Source organism: Varanus komodoensis, unplaced genomic scaffold, assembly GCF_004798865.1.
Source record: "Varanus komodoensis strain SLA01 unplaced genomic scaffold, ASM479886v1 scaffold1, whole genome shotgun sequence".
NCBI classification, from domain to species: domain Eukaryota; kingdom Metazoa; phylum Chordata; class Lepidosauria; order Squamata; family Varanidae; genus Varanus; species Varanus komodoensis.
This window is the reverse complement of record NW_025335268.1, coordinates 52,969,259-52,983,808: the sequence shown is the minus strand read 5'-3', so window position 1 is coordinate 52,983,808 and position 14,550 is coordinate 52,969,259. Positions and strand designations below refer to the sequence as shown.

The 14,550-nt window shown below is 38.0% G+C and overlaps 1 protein-coding gene across 4 annotated transcripts in view; it reads right to left on the bottom strand.

Annotated features, from left to right (window-relative positions):
• The window catches only part of MAN1A1 (mannosidase alpha class 1A member 1), a 60,804-nt gene that overhangs the window by 13,578 nt on the left and 32,676 nt on the right, over window positions 1–14,550 (bottom strand). For all 4 annotated transcript variants that reach the window (XR_006414275.1, XM_044425690.1, XM_044425699.1 and 1 more), the window contains exons 6-7: window positions 4,103–4,226; window positions 876–969 (exon numbers count right to left, since the gene is read on the bottom strand). Coding sequence is in view for 3 of the 4 variants with exons in the window: in XM_044425690.1 (XP_044281625.1) it covers window positions 876–969; window positions 4,103–4,226 (218 nt within the window). In the remaining variant the exon portion in view is untranslated. The remainder of the gene's footprint in view (window positions 1–875; window positions 970–4,102; window positions 4,227–14,550) is intronic.

The following is a 14,550-nucleotide window of genomic DNA, read 5'->3' as shown; positions in this document are numbered from 1 at the left end:
TGCCTGACTCTAGGGGGGCAGTGCTCATCTCCATTTCCTAGCTGAGGGAGCCAGCGTTTGTCCACAGACAGTCTCCGTGGTCATGCGGCCAGCATGACTAAACACCGAAGTGCACGGAATGCTGTTACCTGCCCACCGAAGTGGTACCTTTTCATCTACTTGCATTTGCATGCTTTCGAACTGCAAGGTTGGCAGGAGCTGGGATGGAGCAATGGAAACTCACCCTGCTGTGCAGATTCGAACCAGTGACCTTTTGATCTACCAGCCCAGTAGCACAACGGTTTAAACCACTGTGCCACCTGCAGTCCCATTCATCATTAACAACCACTAATTAAGCCACTGTACAGGCTTCTCATGTGACAAGAGCCTTGTCTGGCAACAATCCATACTCAACTGACACTTGGGAGTTGTCATTATGTGCAAACCAGGTCCCTACGCTGACTCCAAAGTTAGCTTGCTTTAATTCCTATTCATGCCAACAATTTTTTAAAAGTAAGACTGATTTTGGTTTCATCCCATTGTAGCTAATGCTTTAAGTTTAATGTTCTCTAGCTTACAGTGATGAAAGTATTTAATGAAAAGGTATCACAATACTTTATGAACTTCTAAATTTCCCCTCACTATGAGTAGGTGGTTAATATGTATTATTAACAAATAAATGCATGTCTGAAAATGTCTTTAAACTTCCAGAAAAAAAAGCTATTAGATTTTTGGTACCAAACACATTCTGTGTTAACATTATTTTTATACACAACACTGTAGAGAGAGTGAAAGACCTCAACTGACATAATAGCTCAAATTCCTATTTTTTTAAATGTTGTTTTCTTTTGCATGCCACACCACTTTACCACTCTACATTACATTGGTATACTTACGTTGACCCCATTGACCACTGTTTGGATTTAGGTAATTAGGGTAAAGACCTTCTGGTTTATCCAGTTGATTTAAAACTTTTCGAATGTTCATAACCTATTGCAAAACAAACAGCAATTGTATTTCATTTATATATGTGTGCACACACCCCGTTTAGTATATATTTACACTAAAAAACTGTCAAAATACAAGCAGGAACAACTTGTTTTCCACTGACTTACAACCTTTAACATAAACACAGATAGCCTGGGACAGACACTGGTGAGAATTTTTTGTGGTACCAGTATTAAAATTTGTGCTTTTAAAAAAGATGTCTATTAATCCTGGTTGCAGAAGCAACAATGTGATCAATGTTGGCAATACACTTAAGAGCAGCCTTGTTCTGCTGATAGGAGTGATGTTTGCCTTAACAACATTTTTAGAACCTTTCCATACAAGACATCTAGAAAAATTTTGCCCTGTCTCACCAACTAAAGCATACCATTGTGCCATGACACACACTTTGGAAGTCCAGCACAGCCCAGATTTAATACTTTAAAAATCTACACTGAAGTTTAGCATGGTCCACAAAGTGCTGAGCCAGGTTTTAGCATGACTTGTATTATCTCCCTTCTCTTCCTATACTTTGGAGGATAACCAGCTTCTCCTTGTATTTGATCAAACTCTGGCCAGTTTCAAAACAAGTCAAATGTTAGAAAATCATAAAAACTTGAAAACACACAAAAAACCCCAAGTCAAATGTTACTTATCAGGGAAGTCAGCGATTCATAAGAACATAGTAATAGCCCGTTTGGATGAGACCAGTGATCCATCTTGTCCAGCATTCTGTTCACACAGTGGCTAACCAATTGCCCATGGAATTCCAGAAGCAGGATGAGTGTAACAACATCCTCCTGACCATTTTCCATGGCAACTAATGTACATACTAGTGACGGCATATACCCATCAGTACTAATAGACATTGAAAAACTTCTGAGGTCATGGAATAAAAGGGTACATGCATGTGTGCATGGAGGTCCTCTTACAGATCAGTAAGAAGAGAAAGTGGAATGTGGGAATAAATGGAAAATTCTCTCAATGCAGGGATGTAACCAGTGGAGTCTTGCAGGTTTCTGTATCAGGACCAATGCTTTTCAACCTATTCATAAATGACTTGGAATTAGGAGTGGAGCAGTCAAGTGGCCAGGTTTGTTGATGGCACCTAACTATTTAGGGTGGTTAAAACCAAAAGGGATTCTGTGGTGCCCCAAAGGTTCTCTCTAAGCTGGGAGACTACGCATCAAAATACAGTTCAAGTGAAAAGTAGTGCATACTGGGACAAAAAATCCCAACTTCAAGTATAGATTTTTGAGATCTGAGCTAGCTATGACAGATCAAGAAAGGGATGTTGGGATGCATAGCTTGAAGAAAACGTTGACCCAGCAGTTGCAGTGAAAAGACAAACTACATTAGGCTTAATTAGTAAAAGAATTTAAAATAAAATTACCAAAATTGTACTTCCCTACATAAATGTTTGGTGTGCTCTCAAAGGACTTTACTGAGTTGGAAAAGGTGTAGAGAAGGGTAAGGAATAGTTAGAACAGCTGGGATAGTTTAGCTTAGAAAAAAAGCAAGTAAGGGGAGACATGATAGAGCTGTTTAAAATTATGCATGGTGTGCAGAAAGTAGAAAGAGAGACTTTTTCCTCTTTCTCATGATACTAGAACCTGGGTCATCCTATGAAGCTCACTGGTAAGTGATTCAGAACAGATAAAAGGAAATTACTTTTTCACATAGCAAATAGCTAAACTATGGAATTCACTGCCAAGGAAGTAGTGCTGGCCACCAATTTGGATGACTTTAAAAGGGGACTGAACAAAAATTCATGGAGAAAAAGGCTATCAATGGCTATTACCTTTCCTGGCTATGTGCTACCTCCCTTATCAGAGGTGGTACTTGCTTCATAAACCAGTTGCTGAGGGGTTTGGGCAGGCAGAACCCTTTTTGAATAAGTTGAAAAGCATGGTCCTATTATGGATCCCTGCTAGACCCTCTGTTTACATCCCTACACTGTGAGAAATTACCATTTATTCCCACTCTCTGTTTTCTGTTCTTTTAACAATTACTGATTCATATGGGGATCTCTCCTTTTGGGGGGGTAAATGGCATGCTCCTAGGTGTAAATTAGTATTGAAGCCAGGCACGGCTACCTGCAATGTTTTTTTGGAGGAGTCTGCACCTTCTAGATTTTCAAGCTTGCTGGACTCTATGTCTCTCTGATATACAGAGCAATAGTTCCTCTGGTACACCCTTCCTTGGCATTTCTATACATCCAAAGATGAGGTTTGAAACTCCACTACACAAACCTACATACCTTCTTACTTTCACAACTGTCTCTGGCCGTCTGACCCAGCTTTTACATAGAAAGCTCTCCCATTAGAGGCTGTCCTTAAATATGCTTGGAGCATACACTAACTTTATGTCTGGACTATTTTGTTGATTCCTTTTAAAATGAGATCTATATCCTGCCTTTCCACCATAAAATAATGTTCAGAGCAGCTAATAATAAAAGTACCAACTTATAATTAATGGCAAAAACAAATAAAAACTCATAAACTGAAAAAAAGAACCACACATTCTCCAACACTCTTTAGCAAATGAATCAGTTTAAAAGTCAAAATGCTGCCCAAATAAAAATGTAACTGCCTTCTAGTAAAAGGACAATGAATATGGAGCTAGATCAGCCTCCTTTGGCAGGGAGTTCTAGAACTGGTTTAGTTTAACTAACCAGAGTTTGTTCTGAATCACAATCTCAGGTTTAAATATAAGCCATTTTTTCAAGAAAGTGAAGTGAAACACAGCAAGAGTCATCCTTCCCTGTCCACATCAAAAGAGAGGGCTGAGGAATATGTGAGAACTGACACTTCACTTGGGCTTGTTCTAGCTCGTGCATATAGAGCTGTCCTGGCTTAGCATTAAAAGAAAATTTTTCCATGTTTCCCTTGTCTGCAGGGCAAGGTCAGCTTAACATATGTAAGAGAAATCTCTTTAATCTTTTACCTGAGTGTATAATGCATCTCTACTGTTGACAAGAGAGCCCAAAGTTGATAATTTTTTGTACTTTGAGAATAATATGTTCAGGTGATCAAAAGTTAAAACTGACAAAAATATTCCTGATTTTTGACAACCATTTATCACTCTTCTAAAACTGTGATTTGCCACCTGCAAAATATTATTTTAGGAATCTAACCTTTTCAGCAAACACTGGATTTCCAGACAAATGGCTTAGATGTATAAATTCCAAATGCAATGTTCCAAATTCTGCCAAAATACTGCTTCCTCCTGAAGCCCAGGGCCAGTTTCGACCAATGCCACTTAAAAGAAAAAAAAGTGAGGAAAAGTGAAATGCAAGAATAATACACTGTCCATTATGACAACTTGACAGGAAAAGAAGCCTTGAGTCAGGGTGAGTACTTCCTTTAATTCTTAAGAAGTTGCCAGACTCTAGCTCCTATCATACCTGATCACCAGCCACTCTGTCTATGGCTGACAGGAGTCCATCACTGTCTGGAGAGCTATCAAGTGCTGGTCAAGATACAGTAGGATCAAGACATGTTAGACCAATACGCATTTGATCACTTAAGTATAACTTCACTGTCTATATGTTCTTTGCCTTTTCCCATCAGTGCTGTTAAATAAAAGCTAGAATGGTAATTGGTGAAGAGTACACCTAGTTCAAAACTCTCTGATCACATTACATCTTTTCCCCCCTATGGTCCTAAATATATTCTATGGAACACTGCTTTTGTAGATATCTTTGTGAGTCTAAAGAACTGTCAAAACAAAAAAATTCGTCAGAGAGAACTTAAACAAGTGGGGAAATGACTTGAGGACTACAAACACTGAAATACAAAGGTACAAAGGATTTCACATCTGAATTGAGCTATTCTGAATTGAATTGAACCACAATCTCAGGTTTAAATATAAGCCATTTTTTCAAGAAAGTGAAGTGAAACACAGCAGGAGTCAGCCTTCAAGTATCTACAGCTTTTCTCTCTTTTTGGTTTTATAATAAGATGTAAAATGCCTTTGTGACAGTCTGACAGCAATATTTGGAACTTAGCCAGAACTCATAGGAAAACAGATTGATTCAAAATCTTATGGAGCTGATAGATGTTCATGGTTTGTAACAAGACTCTAATGAGAACATGTAAAAGACACAGAAACCAGAAGGCTTCACAGTTTAAACCTTTTTGTTTTGAGACCCAACCTTATCACTGAAGTCTCTATCACTATTTAACAATAAAGGTTTTTCTGAGGTCAGATTAAGAAAATAAAGAGAGTTAGCCAGATCCTATGTATCTTACAAATAACATACATTGCTGCTAGTTGTGCAGATTGGGAACGGTCTTCATCATGTAAGGCACAGGTGGGCAATGCTTGGCCTACTATTTTCCTCATCTCTCACCATAGACTATGTTGCCTAATTCTGATAACAGCTGTAGACCAAACCAAGTTGCTCATGTCTGCGATAAACATAATCCATACTGTAAATTTGCAACATTATTTATAGTAAACATTTCTTAAGCTTTTAATTTCATTGTTTCACCTTCTGTATTTTATTCAGGAAAGTTTATATGCACTATGCAGGAAAACAATACTTTTAGATACTTCATAATGGAATATTGGCTTGGGAAGAATAGTCAATTGGTGTGAAAAAATAGTTGACACAAATTCTCAGCATTGTTTAGATAGTTAAATACGTGAATTCCACAATTTCTATTGAATCTTAGGATTGTAGAACAGTGGAATTGACAGGGACCAATAAAGCCAACCGGTCCAACCTCTTGCTCAATGCAGGGTTCCAAGTGAAAGCATCCCTAACAGATGGTTATCCAGCTGCATCTTCAATGCCTGCAGTTTTGGAGAGCCCACAAGCTCCCTAGGTAATCAGTTCCATTGTCATATTGCTCTACGTTTTTCCTGAGGTCCATTAGAAATCTGGCTTCCTGTAAATTGAGCCCATTGTTCTGGGTTTTGTACTCTGGGATGGTTAATAAGAGATCCTGACCGTCTTCTGTGAAACAACTTTCAAGATTTCTTTTACTTAGGTTCAGAATTTTACCATTTGTCCCTGTTGAATTTCATTCTATTGTTTTCTGCCCTGTACTATACGCTATCACTCTGAATTCTGTTTCTGCCTGCTGTGGCATTAGCTATCCCACCCAATTTACATCAGATTTGCTAAGTGTTCCCTGCACCTCATTTAAATTATTAATAAAATGCTGAAGAACACTGGGTCCTCAACTTACTCCTGGTACCCCACTTGTTACTGCCTACTAGTCTTGAGAAGGTGCCAGTGATGAGCACTCTGAGCCCCATTCTGCAGCCAACTGTGGATCCACCTGCTAGTTGTTCCATCTAGCCCACTTTTAGCTAGTTTGTTAATCAGGATATCATGGGGCACTTTGTCAAAAGCTTTGCTGAAGTTACTGTACGTCCACAGCTTTCTCACAGTCCAATCAAAAAGTGAGATCAGATTAGCGTGGCAAGATTTGTTCCTGACAATTCTTGTTGCCTTCTAGTAATCACTGCATTGGTTTCAAGGTGTTTGCAGACTGCCTGCTTTATTATCTGCTCCAGAATTTTCCTAGGGATTGAGGGCAGACTAACTGGTCTGTAGTTCTCAGAGTCAATCTGTGTTCCTTTTAGAAGATAGGAACATTAGCCCTCTCCCATTCATCTGACACTTCACCCATCCCAGATGATTTCTCAAAGTTAACTAACAATGATTCTGAGAGTTCTTCTGCTGGGATAAACCAGATAAGTATAATAAGTATACTTAATTCAGTATACTTAATTCAGGTTCACATGCTGACTTCCCTTCTGAAAGCTACTATTCAGTCCCATTTCAAAATTACTGCACTGAACCCATCTATACTGCTTTGATAGTACTGCAACTTGAGGAACAACCAAAGTTTTTATTGTTAAAGTCTCATATTAACATTAGCATTATATATATATAATATCATTTCTCAAGCAAGTTATATTTTACCCTTTCTCCAGGATCAAGAAGCATAGATTACTTTACAATGCCATATATATTCCAGCAGGGAACTTGCCTAACAGCCACAATCGCATGAAATAAATTCAACTGAGTTCAGTAGTGTTTACTCCCAAGTAAGTGTGAAAAGGATTACATCCCAATCTATGTCAGCATCCATCATCACTATTCTTGTCTTCCTTTAGTTTGGAACACATTGTTCAGCTCAGTTTGGTTAAGATGATGATTCAGTTATCCCATTAATGGATTCTTGACATTTCTGCAATTGGTAACAAAAATGGCATCTCTTTGTTAAAAGGGATTTGAAAATAGTACATGGAAGAAAGCAACTACTACATGTGTACAGTAGTTGCTTTTTCAGAATGGAGTTATATAAAAATGGAGTCTCTTCAGAACTATGAGAAATTATTATTATACGCTTGGAACGTAAGAAATGTTCTGGAAACCCATTACTGATGAAACAAAACCTTGACCTTCAGTGAAATGTAAGGCTAATGCTAAGGTAAGACGGGAAAACACTTTCTGCATGAATCAATTAGAAATGATTAATTTTCCATTAGATTAGGGGTATGGTAACTGGTGTGAACTTCCAAAACATCACCTACTATTTCTAGGTCAATAAGTCCCAATACAGTAATTCACAAAATACTTTAAAGGGAATGAATCCAGAAAACCTTTCAAAATTTAGTTGGGCAAAATTGAATTCAGTTTGGTGTCTTTTAGAAATATTTGGCATAAAATACTAGGTTATACAAGATACACCAGAGATTTGTGGGGGCTGCAAGGGGAAAAAGGGAAAGGAAAACTCTTGTTATATGAATAGAAGTCTTTGTCTGTGATGCTGCATTTACTCTGTAGGCACATTTCTTGGGAATAAACCCAACTGGGTCTCCTAAGGAAAGTATGCTTGGGATTGCACAGTTAAGTTTTGTATATTTTCATCAAGTTCTACCTTATTCAGTATTCTCTCTCAAGAATAAGACAAAAGTTCAGCACAGTCTGCTCATTTCATCTGCCGCACTTCATGTTTGGACTTAATTTTATGTCATCATCAAATATTGTTCTTTAATATCTGTTTTTATTAATAGTTTGAAATAATGATAGCAAACTGAACTGTTAAAAGATGAAAATAGCAGAGAGACTGATAATTGTATTTTCTACCTGTCAGAAAGCAGGTAAAATTCTTCAGTGAGTGAGCAAGCTGACGTGTTGGTTAGAAGGCTGAACTGTGGCTCTGGAGATCTGAGTTCTAGTTGCTACTCAGCTGTGAAGGTTACTGGATGACTTTGAGCCAATCACAGACTCACAGCCTAACCTACCTCACAGGGCTGTTGTGAGGATAAAATGGAGAGGAAGAGCAACTTGTAAGTTGCCTTAAGTAGGGATGTATTTGATTTAAATCAATATTCAGTAAGGCTAGATTTAACTCATGGTTTTCTACATAATTAGCACATGTGCCTGCCTTACCCATAGACAGAGGAACTTCATTAAAATATTCCCAAACCACATCTCTTTTACAGCCTGCTGCTATTATAGGATTTCTCCTCCAGAGAAAGAATAGTATGATAAACCTCAGGCTATACACAAAAAAAGATCCAAAGACTTATGGAATATACTGTTCAAAAGGATTCACTTTAATTTTACTGTTTGCCCCCTCTCCTTACACTTAGCTTCTTCTGCAGATATTCCACTCCCAACAACCTTCTATTCATTGATTTTTTTAAAAAAAATTAGCACTTAGTAGGCGAGGGGTTGATTCTGTGTACACAGATTTGAAAAGGAACAATAGAATTAAGGTCTTTTTCTCAATTCTGTATATTTATAACATTTTTGCTGTGAAGAAGAGGCATCTGATCTCTGCAGACACTTTCCCCAAAATATTACAGAAACCTCGATATGGAATTCATTTATCAAATTTAAACATTGCATGAATATACAGCCTCATGCTACATAATTAAAAATGAATCCTTATTTCATGATGAATAACCTTTGGACTATAAGGTAGGTTAAAACAGAAAACTATGTTTAGATAGATTTTTTCCTCAAGAACATTTTATTTAAAAATTCAATTTAAATAAAAAAATCATTTTTTGAAAATCATTGATCTTTATATCCTGGTAAGGATGTGTGAGAAACCATTGGATTTCCTCAGCTTGGCTCCCTGGACTCCAGCTTACTTTCTCTCTGCCCTAAGTTCTCCTGGTACTGAGTGTTTGCATGGATATCTAGCAGGAAGCAAGTTCAAGTGAAGTTCTGCTTCTACACATAAGTTGAGGGATCTGTGTTCTTTGCACAAAGAATTATGTGTATTTTTATGAGCATTATTTGTGTATTTGTGCAAAGAATTATGTAATATGTGTACTTTGCACAAACAATCTGCTAGAATTCCTGAGCATTTGTAGACTTGATTGTACACTTTAGAACACTTGGTTTAATTCCTGTCTAGAAGTGGAGTGTGGGAAAGAAGTCTGGTGAGCACAAGAGAGTTGATCTGGACTTTGCATCTGGACTAGTTGGGTTCCTTGCAAAGGAAAAAAGGTAGGATATAAAAGTAATAATAAAAATAACAAAATAAGAGACTCAGTTTAGTTTGCTGCTACAAATTGCAGAAAGTGTTACTTAAAAGTGTGTTTCAGATGAACTGGAGGTCTATCAGGCCCACCACAGGTTGTTCCACAAACAAACCAGATTGTGTAGCTTATTTGCAAGGTGAAATGTCATGTCATGCAAATATAGCCAATGTGTAAAATGTACTATAGTTCTCACTGTTCTTTGTTCTGCCTTCTCACTTTCCTTTACCTTTTCTACTCTTCATCTGTGCTTTGGAGGAACTGATACAGTGTTGATACATGCCATACTATATGGCATGCCTTTTGTTCGTTCCGTTACAGGATTTACAGACCACTTGCAGTTACACCGACACTTCTCTGAACAGCCATAAACTGTAAGATAGAAATCCAGTCTTGTATAGAAGTTATTGATAAATATAAAAGACTTAAAGTTCTATGCATGAATAAGGAAGTATGTGCGTATGTAGAGAAGGGACAGTCTTCCCATACATCTACTCCTGTTACAACACATTTCCCCCTCTCCAGTTAACCATCTGTTAATTTTTTTTTCACTTTGTACTAGATGACTAAGTTGGCACTATGGTAAGAAGCCTCTTAATGACCTCAGATAGTTAGAGGATTGGGTATAAATCTTTATACATCCTTGGCTTATTGTTCATACTTGCTAAGAAATGCATTATGTACATAGGTGATGCATCAAATGAGCACACACATAAAAGGGGGAGAGTGGCTCATGTAAACAAAATGCCTTTAAAAAATGATTATTTGATGCTTTTCAAAGTTAACACTGTCACCATTCCATTTCAAGAGACAACAAGCTTTCGAGAAGTGGATACACAAAGGCACTTTAATTACTGTAAAAGCCAAGTCTCAGTCCCAGCACATTTGAAGCATGAATGCATTTAAGTAATAAGTTTATAATCTGGTTTCTCATTAGGCAGTGTATGCCAGCTTCTGTAAACTTCATGCATATGTTTTACCAACATTCAAAAGACTTGTGTAGCACTGCAAATTAAAGTATACAGTACACACTTCCTATTGCTTTATGTGCTGAAGGTTTAATTGATCAATTCTACCAGATTTTAAACACAGGAGTCAGGGGAATAAAATATAAGAAAACTGAAGGATAATATGCACCAGTGAGAGCTAGTTTTAAATCAGGCCCCTTAAGAAAAGCAGGCTGAACATTAAATCGGAAAGCTGTGCATCTATGAGTCTAATCTTCTATCATCCTTGTGATGATAATAAATTAGACTATCTGGAAGAAAGAACACTGTTAGATCAAAATTCCCTACAGTAGCAAATTTTGTAAAATGGGATGACTCAATATTAGAACCAAAGTATCACACACTATGAAGCCACTATCCATTGACCATAGTCAAGAGGATTGTCCAAGCATATGAATACTATCTCTAAAATAAGCCTAGCAAAGCATGTGTTTGAGAGGCCCTTCTTCAGATGTAACACATTATCTTCCCATTCTGAGCAAGGGGTCAAACTGGTGTTCAATCCTGAAATAAGATAATGCTCCAAACATGTGTACCAATTTTCATATTCAGATAACTGTATCAAGGAAGATAGTGTATTACAAATGCAGTATCAAATAGTGAAGTCTTCACCTTTGCTCAGCTGATAAGCAGATATTATTTACTTTAATTGACATTTTGATCTCTTGAAAACTGATATTCAGAAGACATGACAGTTAGCAAATAAGCACCACCACTGCATGGGACAAGCTTACTTGTAAAGAATAACTATAGCTACTTTGTACATAGATGTTAGACCTATGATGTGGACTCCAATGTATTTCAGCACGCTGAGGTCAAAGAAGCTGCTCACTTTGAGAACTTCAGATATCTTTTCCATCAGTGTCAGTCATAAACTCTCCTTACTTCAGCACTCACCATTCAGCATTCTTCCACACTCAGAGATAAAAGTTTATCTTGGGAGTCAGGCACGTAGCAGCACTTCCAACAGTGTGACAGCTCACTGGACAGAAGGAGCCCATCAAACCTCTACCCTCCTTTCCTTTCAAAAACGAGGGCACCCAGCAAGCAATCCTGATCCTGTATATTTCTTTCCTCCTCCACCTGCCTGCTCCCATTGCCCGCATCCCACCTGCCACAGATCAGAGAAGGGACTAGCTGTGCCCTTCCCCCACATTGTCCACTTTTTACCTCAGTTGTCAGTGTTAGAGACATGACAATATGGCTGAGGAGGCAAGGGAGGGGAGAGACAGAAGAAGAGGAGCTGGCCAGGAGCAAGGATCCACCCCATGGGTCTGCCTCATGGGGTGGGGCCCTACAGACTGAGGGATGTCATTGAGGATGGCAGCCTTGGGCAATGGCTGAAGGATGGATGCCAAAGGGCACTGCCTATCTGCACCCTGTTCGGGGCCCATCTGGGCTACCCCGGGCAGAGGAGATGCTGAGGCAGGGCCATGCTGGCTGTGCTTTCTCATCCAGCTCTACTGGTTAGGGTATTAGGTTTTGTGTGTGGGAAGGGGAGTTACTATTTTACTTTATTATTACTTTATATTATTTATTATGATATTGTATTGAGCATTTCTGTTTTGATTTTTGCATTGTTTTTGTAGTTAATATTGTATTGAGCATTTGCTTTGATTATATTATTGCACTTGCATTGAATTGTATTATTTCTGTGTTGTTGTAAGCTGCCCAGAGAGCCCTATGGGCTATGGGGCAGCATGCAAATATTATCAATCAATCAATCAACTGAACTGTGACTAGCATTCCTGGCATTAAATGGCAGTGGCCCATGTATGAAAATTTTAATTCAGTGACCAAAGACATAGTTGGTGCATCTCCTTTTGCATTGGAAAGAAACAACAGGCTAGGTATCCAACAAGCTACCATGCTGTCAGAGCTGGTTCCTATCTGGGCGTGCGTGCGTGCGTGTGTGTGACACGGGGATTTAGAGTAGGTAGCCTGCTCAAGGTTGGCTGGTTCTACTCAGATTCTACTGGATTTTCAGGGTAGATGTTAGACAATGGTAGACAGAGCACTGAAGATGTGCCAACACAATCAAGAAAGGGTCTGAATGAGAGGAGCTAAAGTGGACTAGGGTCTGAATTATACTCTGTGAAAAAAAGAAGTTACTATCATATTATCTCAGAACTTCACTAAGGTCACGTAACACAAATAATGGCTCAGGCAGTTGTAATGCAGTGGAAATGAGAAGGTATGTGAACTTGCACGCAAATTTTAGTTCATTCCTTTGATGTTATTAGCCACTCAGAGCTTTGGTTAATTAACCCACGTATTCACTCAACTTCACAACTGATTTGGAAAACAACCTGGGAATGCCCTGTTCCTGAATCATTCAGTGTGAAACGCAAACCTGGAACTCCAGATTGTTGACAGGAAAAACAACCCAGAGTTTTAACATGGAGTGGGGGGGGGGCAGTTTAAATAAATAAAATTGGAGGCAGTAAGAGAAGCCTACACTTCACTGAAAAATATGGATGGAAAGAGGTGCATAAATGATTTTGATATGTTGACCAGCCGATTGGGTGAACTAAAATAGAGAGGGCTTGGTACTTCTATTATAGATTAATAGTATAATAATGACAGACTGCATAGATAAGGAAAGCTAGGTGGTCTTCAAAGAAAGGAAGATGTTATTCTTTTAAGTGAGCACTTTTATCTTTCAGGATCTATTGTACCATATTCTGTATGCTGAAACAGTTTCAAAGGACAATATAATTATAAAGTTAATGTATTCCCCAACCTTGCATGGTCTATGATAAAGTCTAATTACAATGCATCATTTCAGGTCTTTCTGAAATACATAATAGGACACCTCCAAGCACACTAATAATGCCTGTCACTATATTTTCTATTTTGCACTAGCATTTTATAGTAAGTAGTGAAACATTTGTCTAGTTAGTGGCAACTTGTTTATAGCAAGTTAGTTCTGTAACTCCTAGAGCTTCTTTTCATAACCCAATGTGGCAATTTCTTAATGATGTATACACCCTAGGGTTTTTGAAAGACACTCAGTAAATTTTCTTTAATGCAGAAACTGAAAGAATGTTGGTTCACTTATTTATTTCATTTTTATACTGCCTAATATCAAAGCTCTCTTTTAGTTGTGAATAATAGATCATCCATAATTGAACTTATAATTAATACTGACTATGACTAATGTATAGCTGATGGCTCATTCATCCATTATTTGCCATTCTTTCCACTAGATTAATGTTGACACAATGATGTGCTTTTAATTTTATCACATATATGATACCAATTCTGCAGAAAATAACTATAATATTGCATTTATATCCCACAGTTTTCCTCCTGCAAGGAACCCAGGCTGGCTTACAGTGCTCCATTTTTTATTCTCATAACAACCACCCAGTGAGGTAGATTAAGCTGAAAGTGAGTGACTGGCCCATGAGTGGGCTTTATGGTTGAGTGGGGACTAGAATCTGAACCCCCAGAGTCCACAGTTCAACACATTCCACTCAACTCTGTTATGCAAGTTATTGTAATACAAATAGTTTAACAGATATTTGACTAAGTGGCAGTTATGTCTCACGGTCAGGTTCATCCTATAAAAGTTCAAGTTAGTCTTTACTAGCCTAATTCCCTATGTTTTCATTAGGTCTATTCTAAGCATGACTTTGTCTGGATCCAATGTAGTAACTATCTTGCCTAATATGCATTTTTAGCCTTTATATGCCTCCTATATATGTTGTATGCCCTGTCCTTTGGATACAAGTCATTATAATAATGTTCATCCCAAAATTACTAATTAAGCAGTTGTCCAAACAACAGAAAGAAAGTGCATACCCTTCTCTGATGTTCAGAACAGTCATCTTGTCAAACTAAATTCACACAGCTTCAGTCAACTAGGAACAAAGTTAAATCTTTTCCGGACTATTTAAGCATTATTATTATTGTCTACCCTGCCAAATGTGCATTAAGGGTTCTAACACAGGTATTCAGCAGTTGTACAATCTGTCCAGGTTGCAGGGAAAGTTGGAAACAGATCAAACATTAAATGGAACCTGCACAAAATGTTGCATTGCAGAGCACTCTT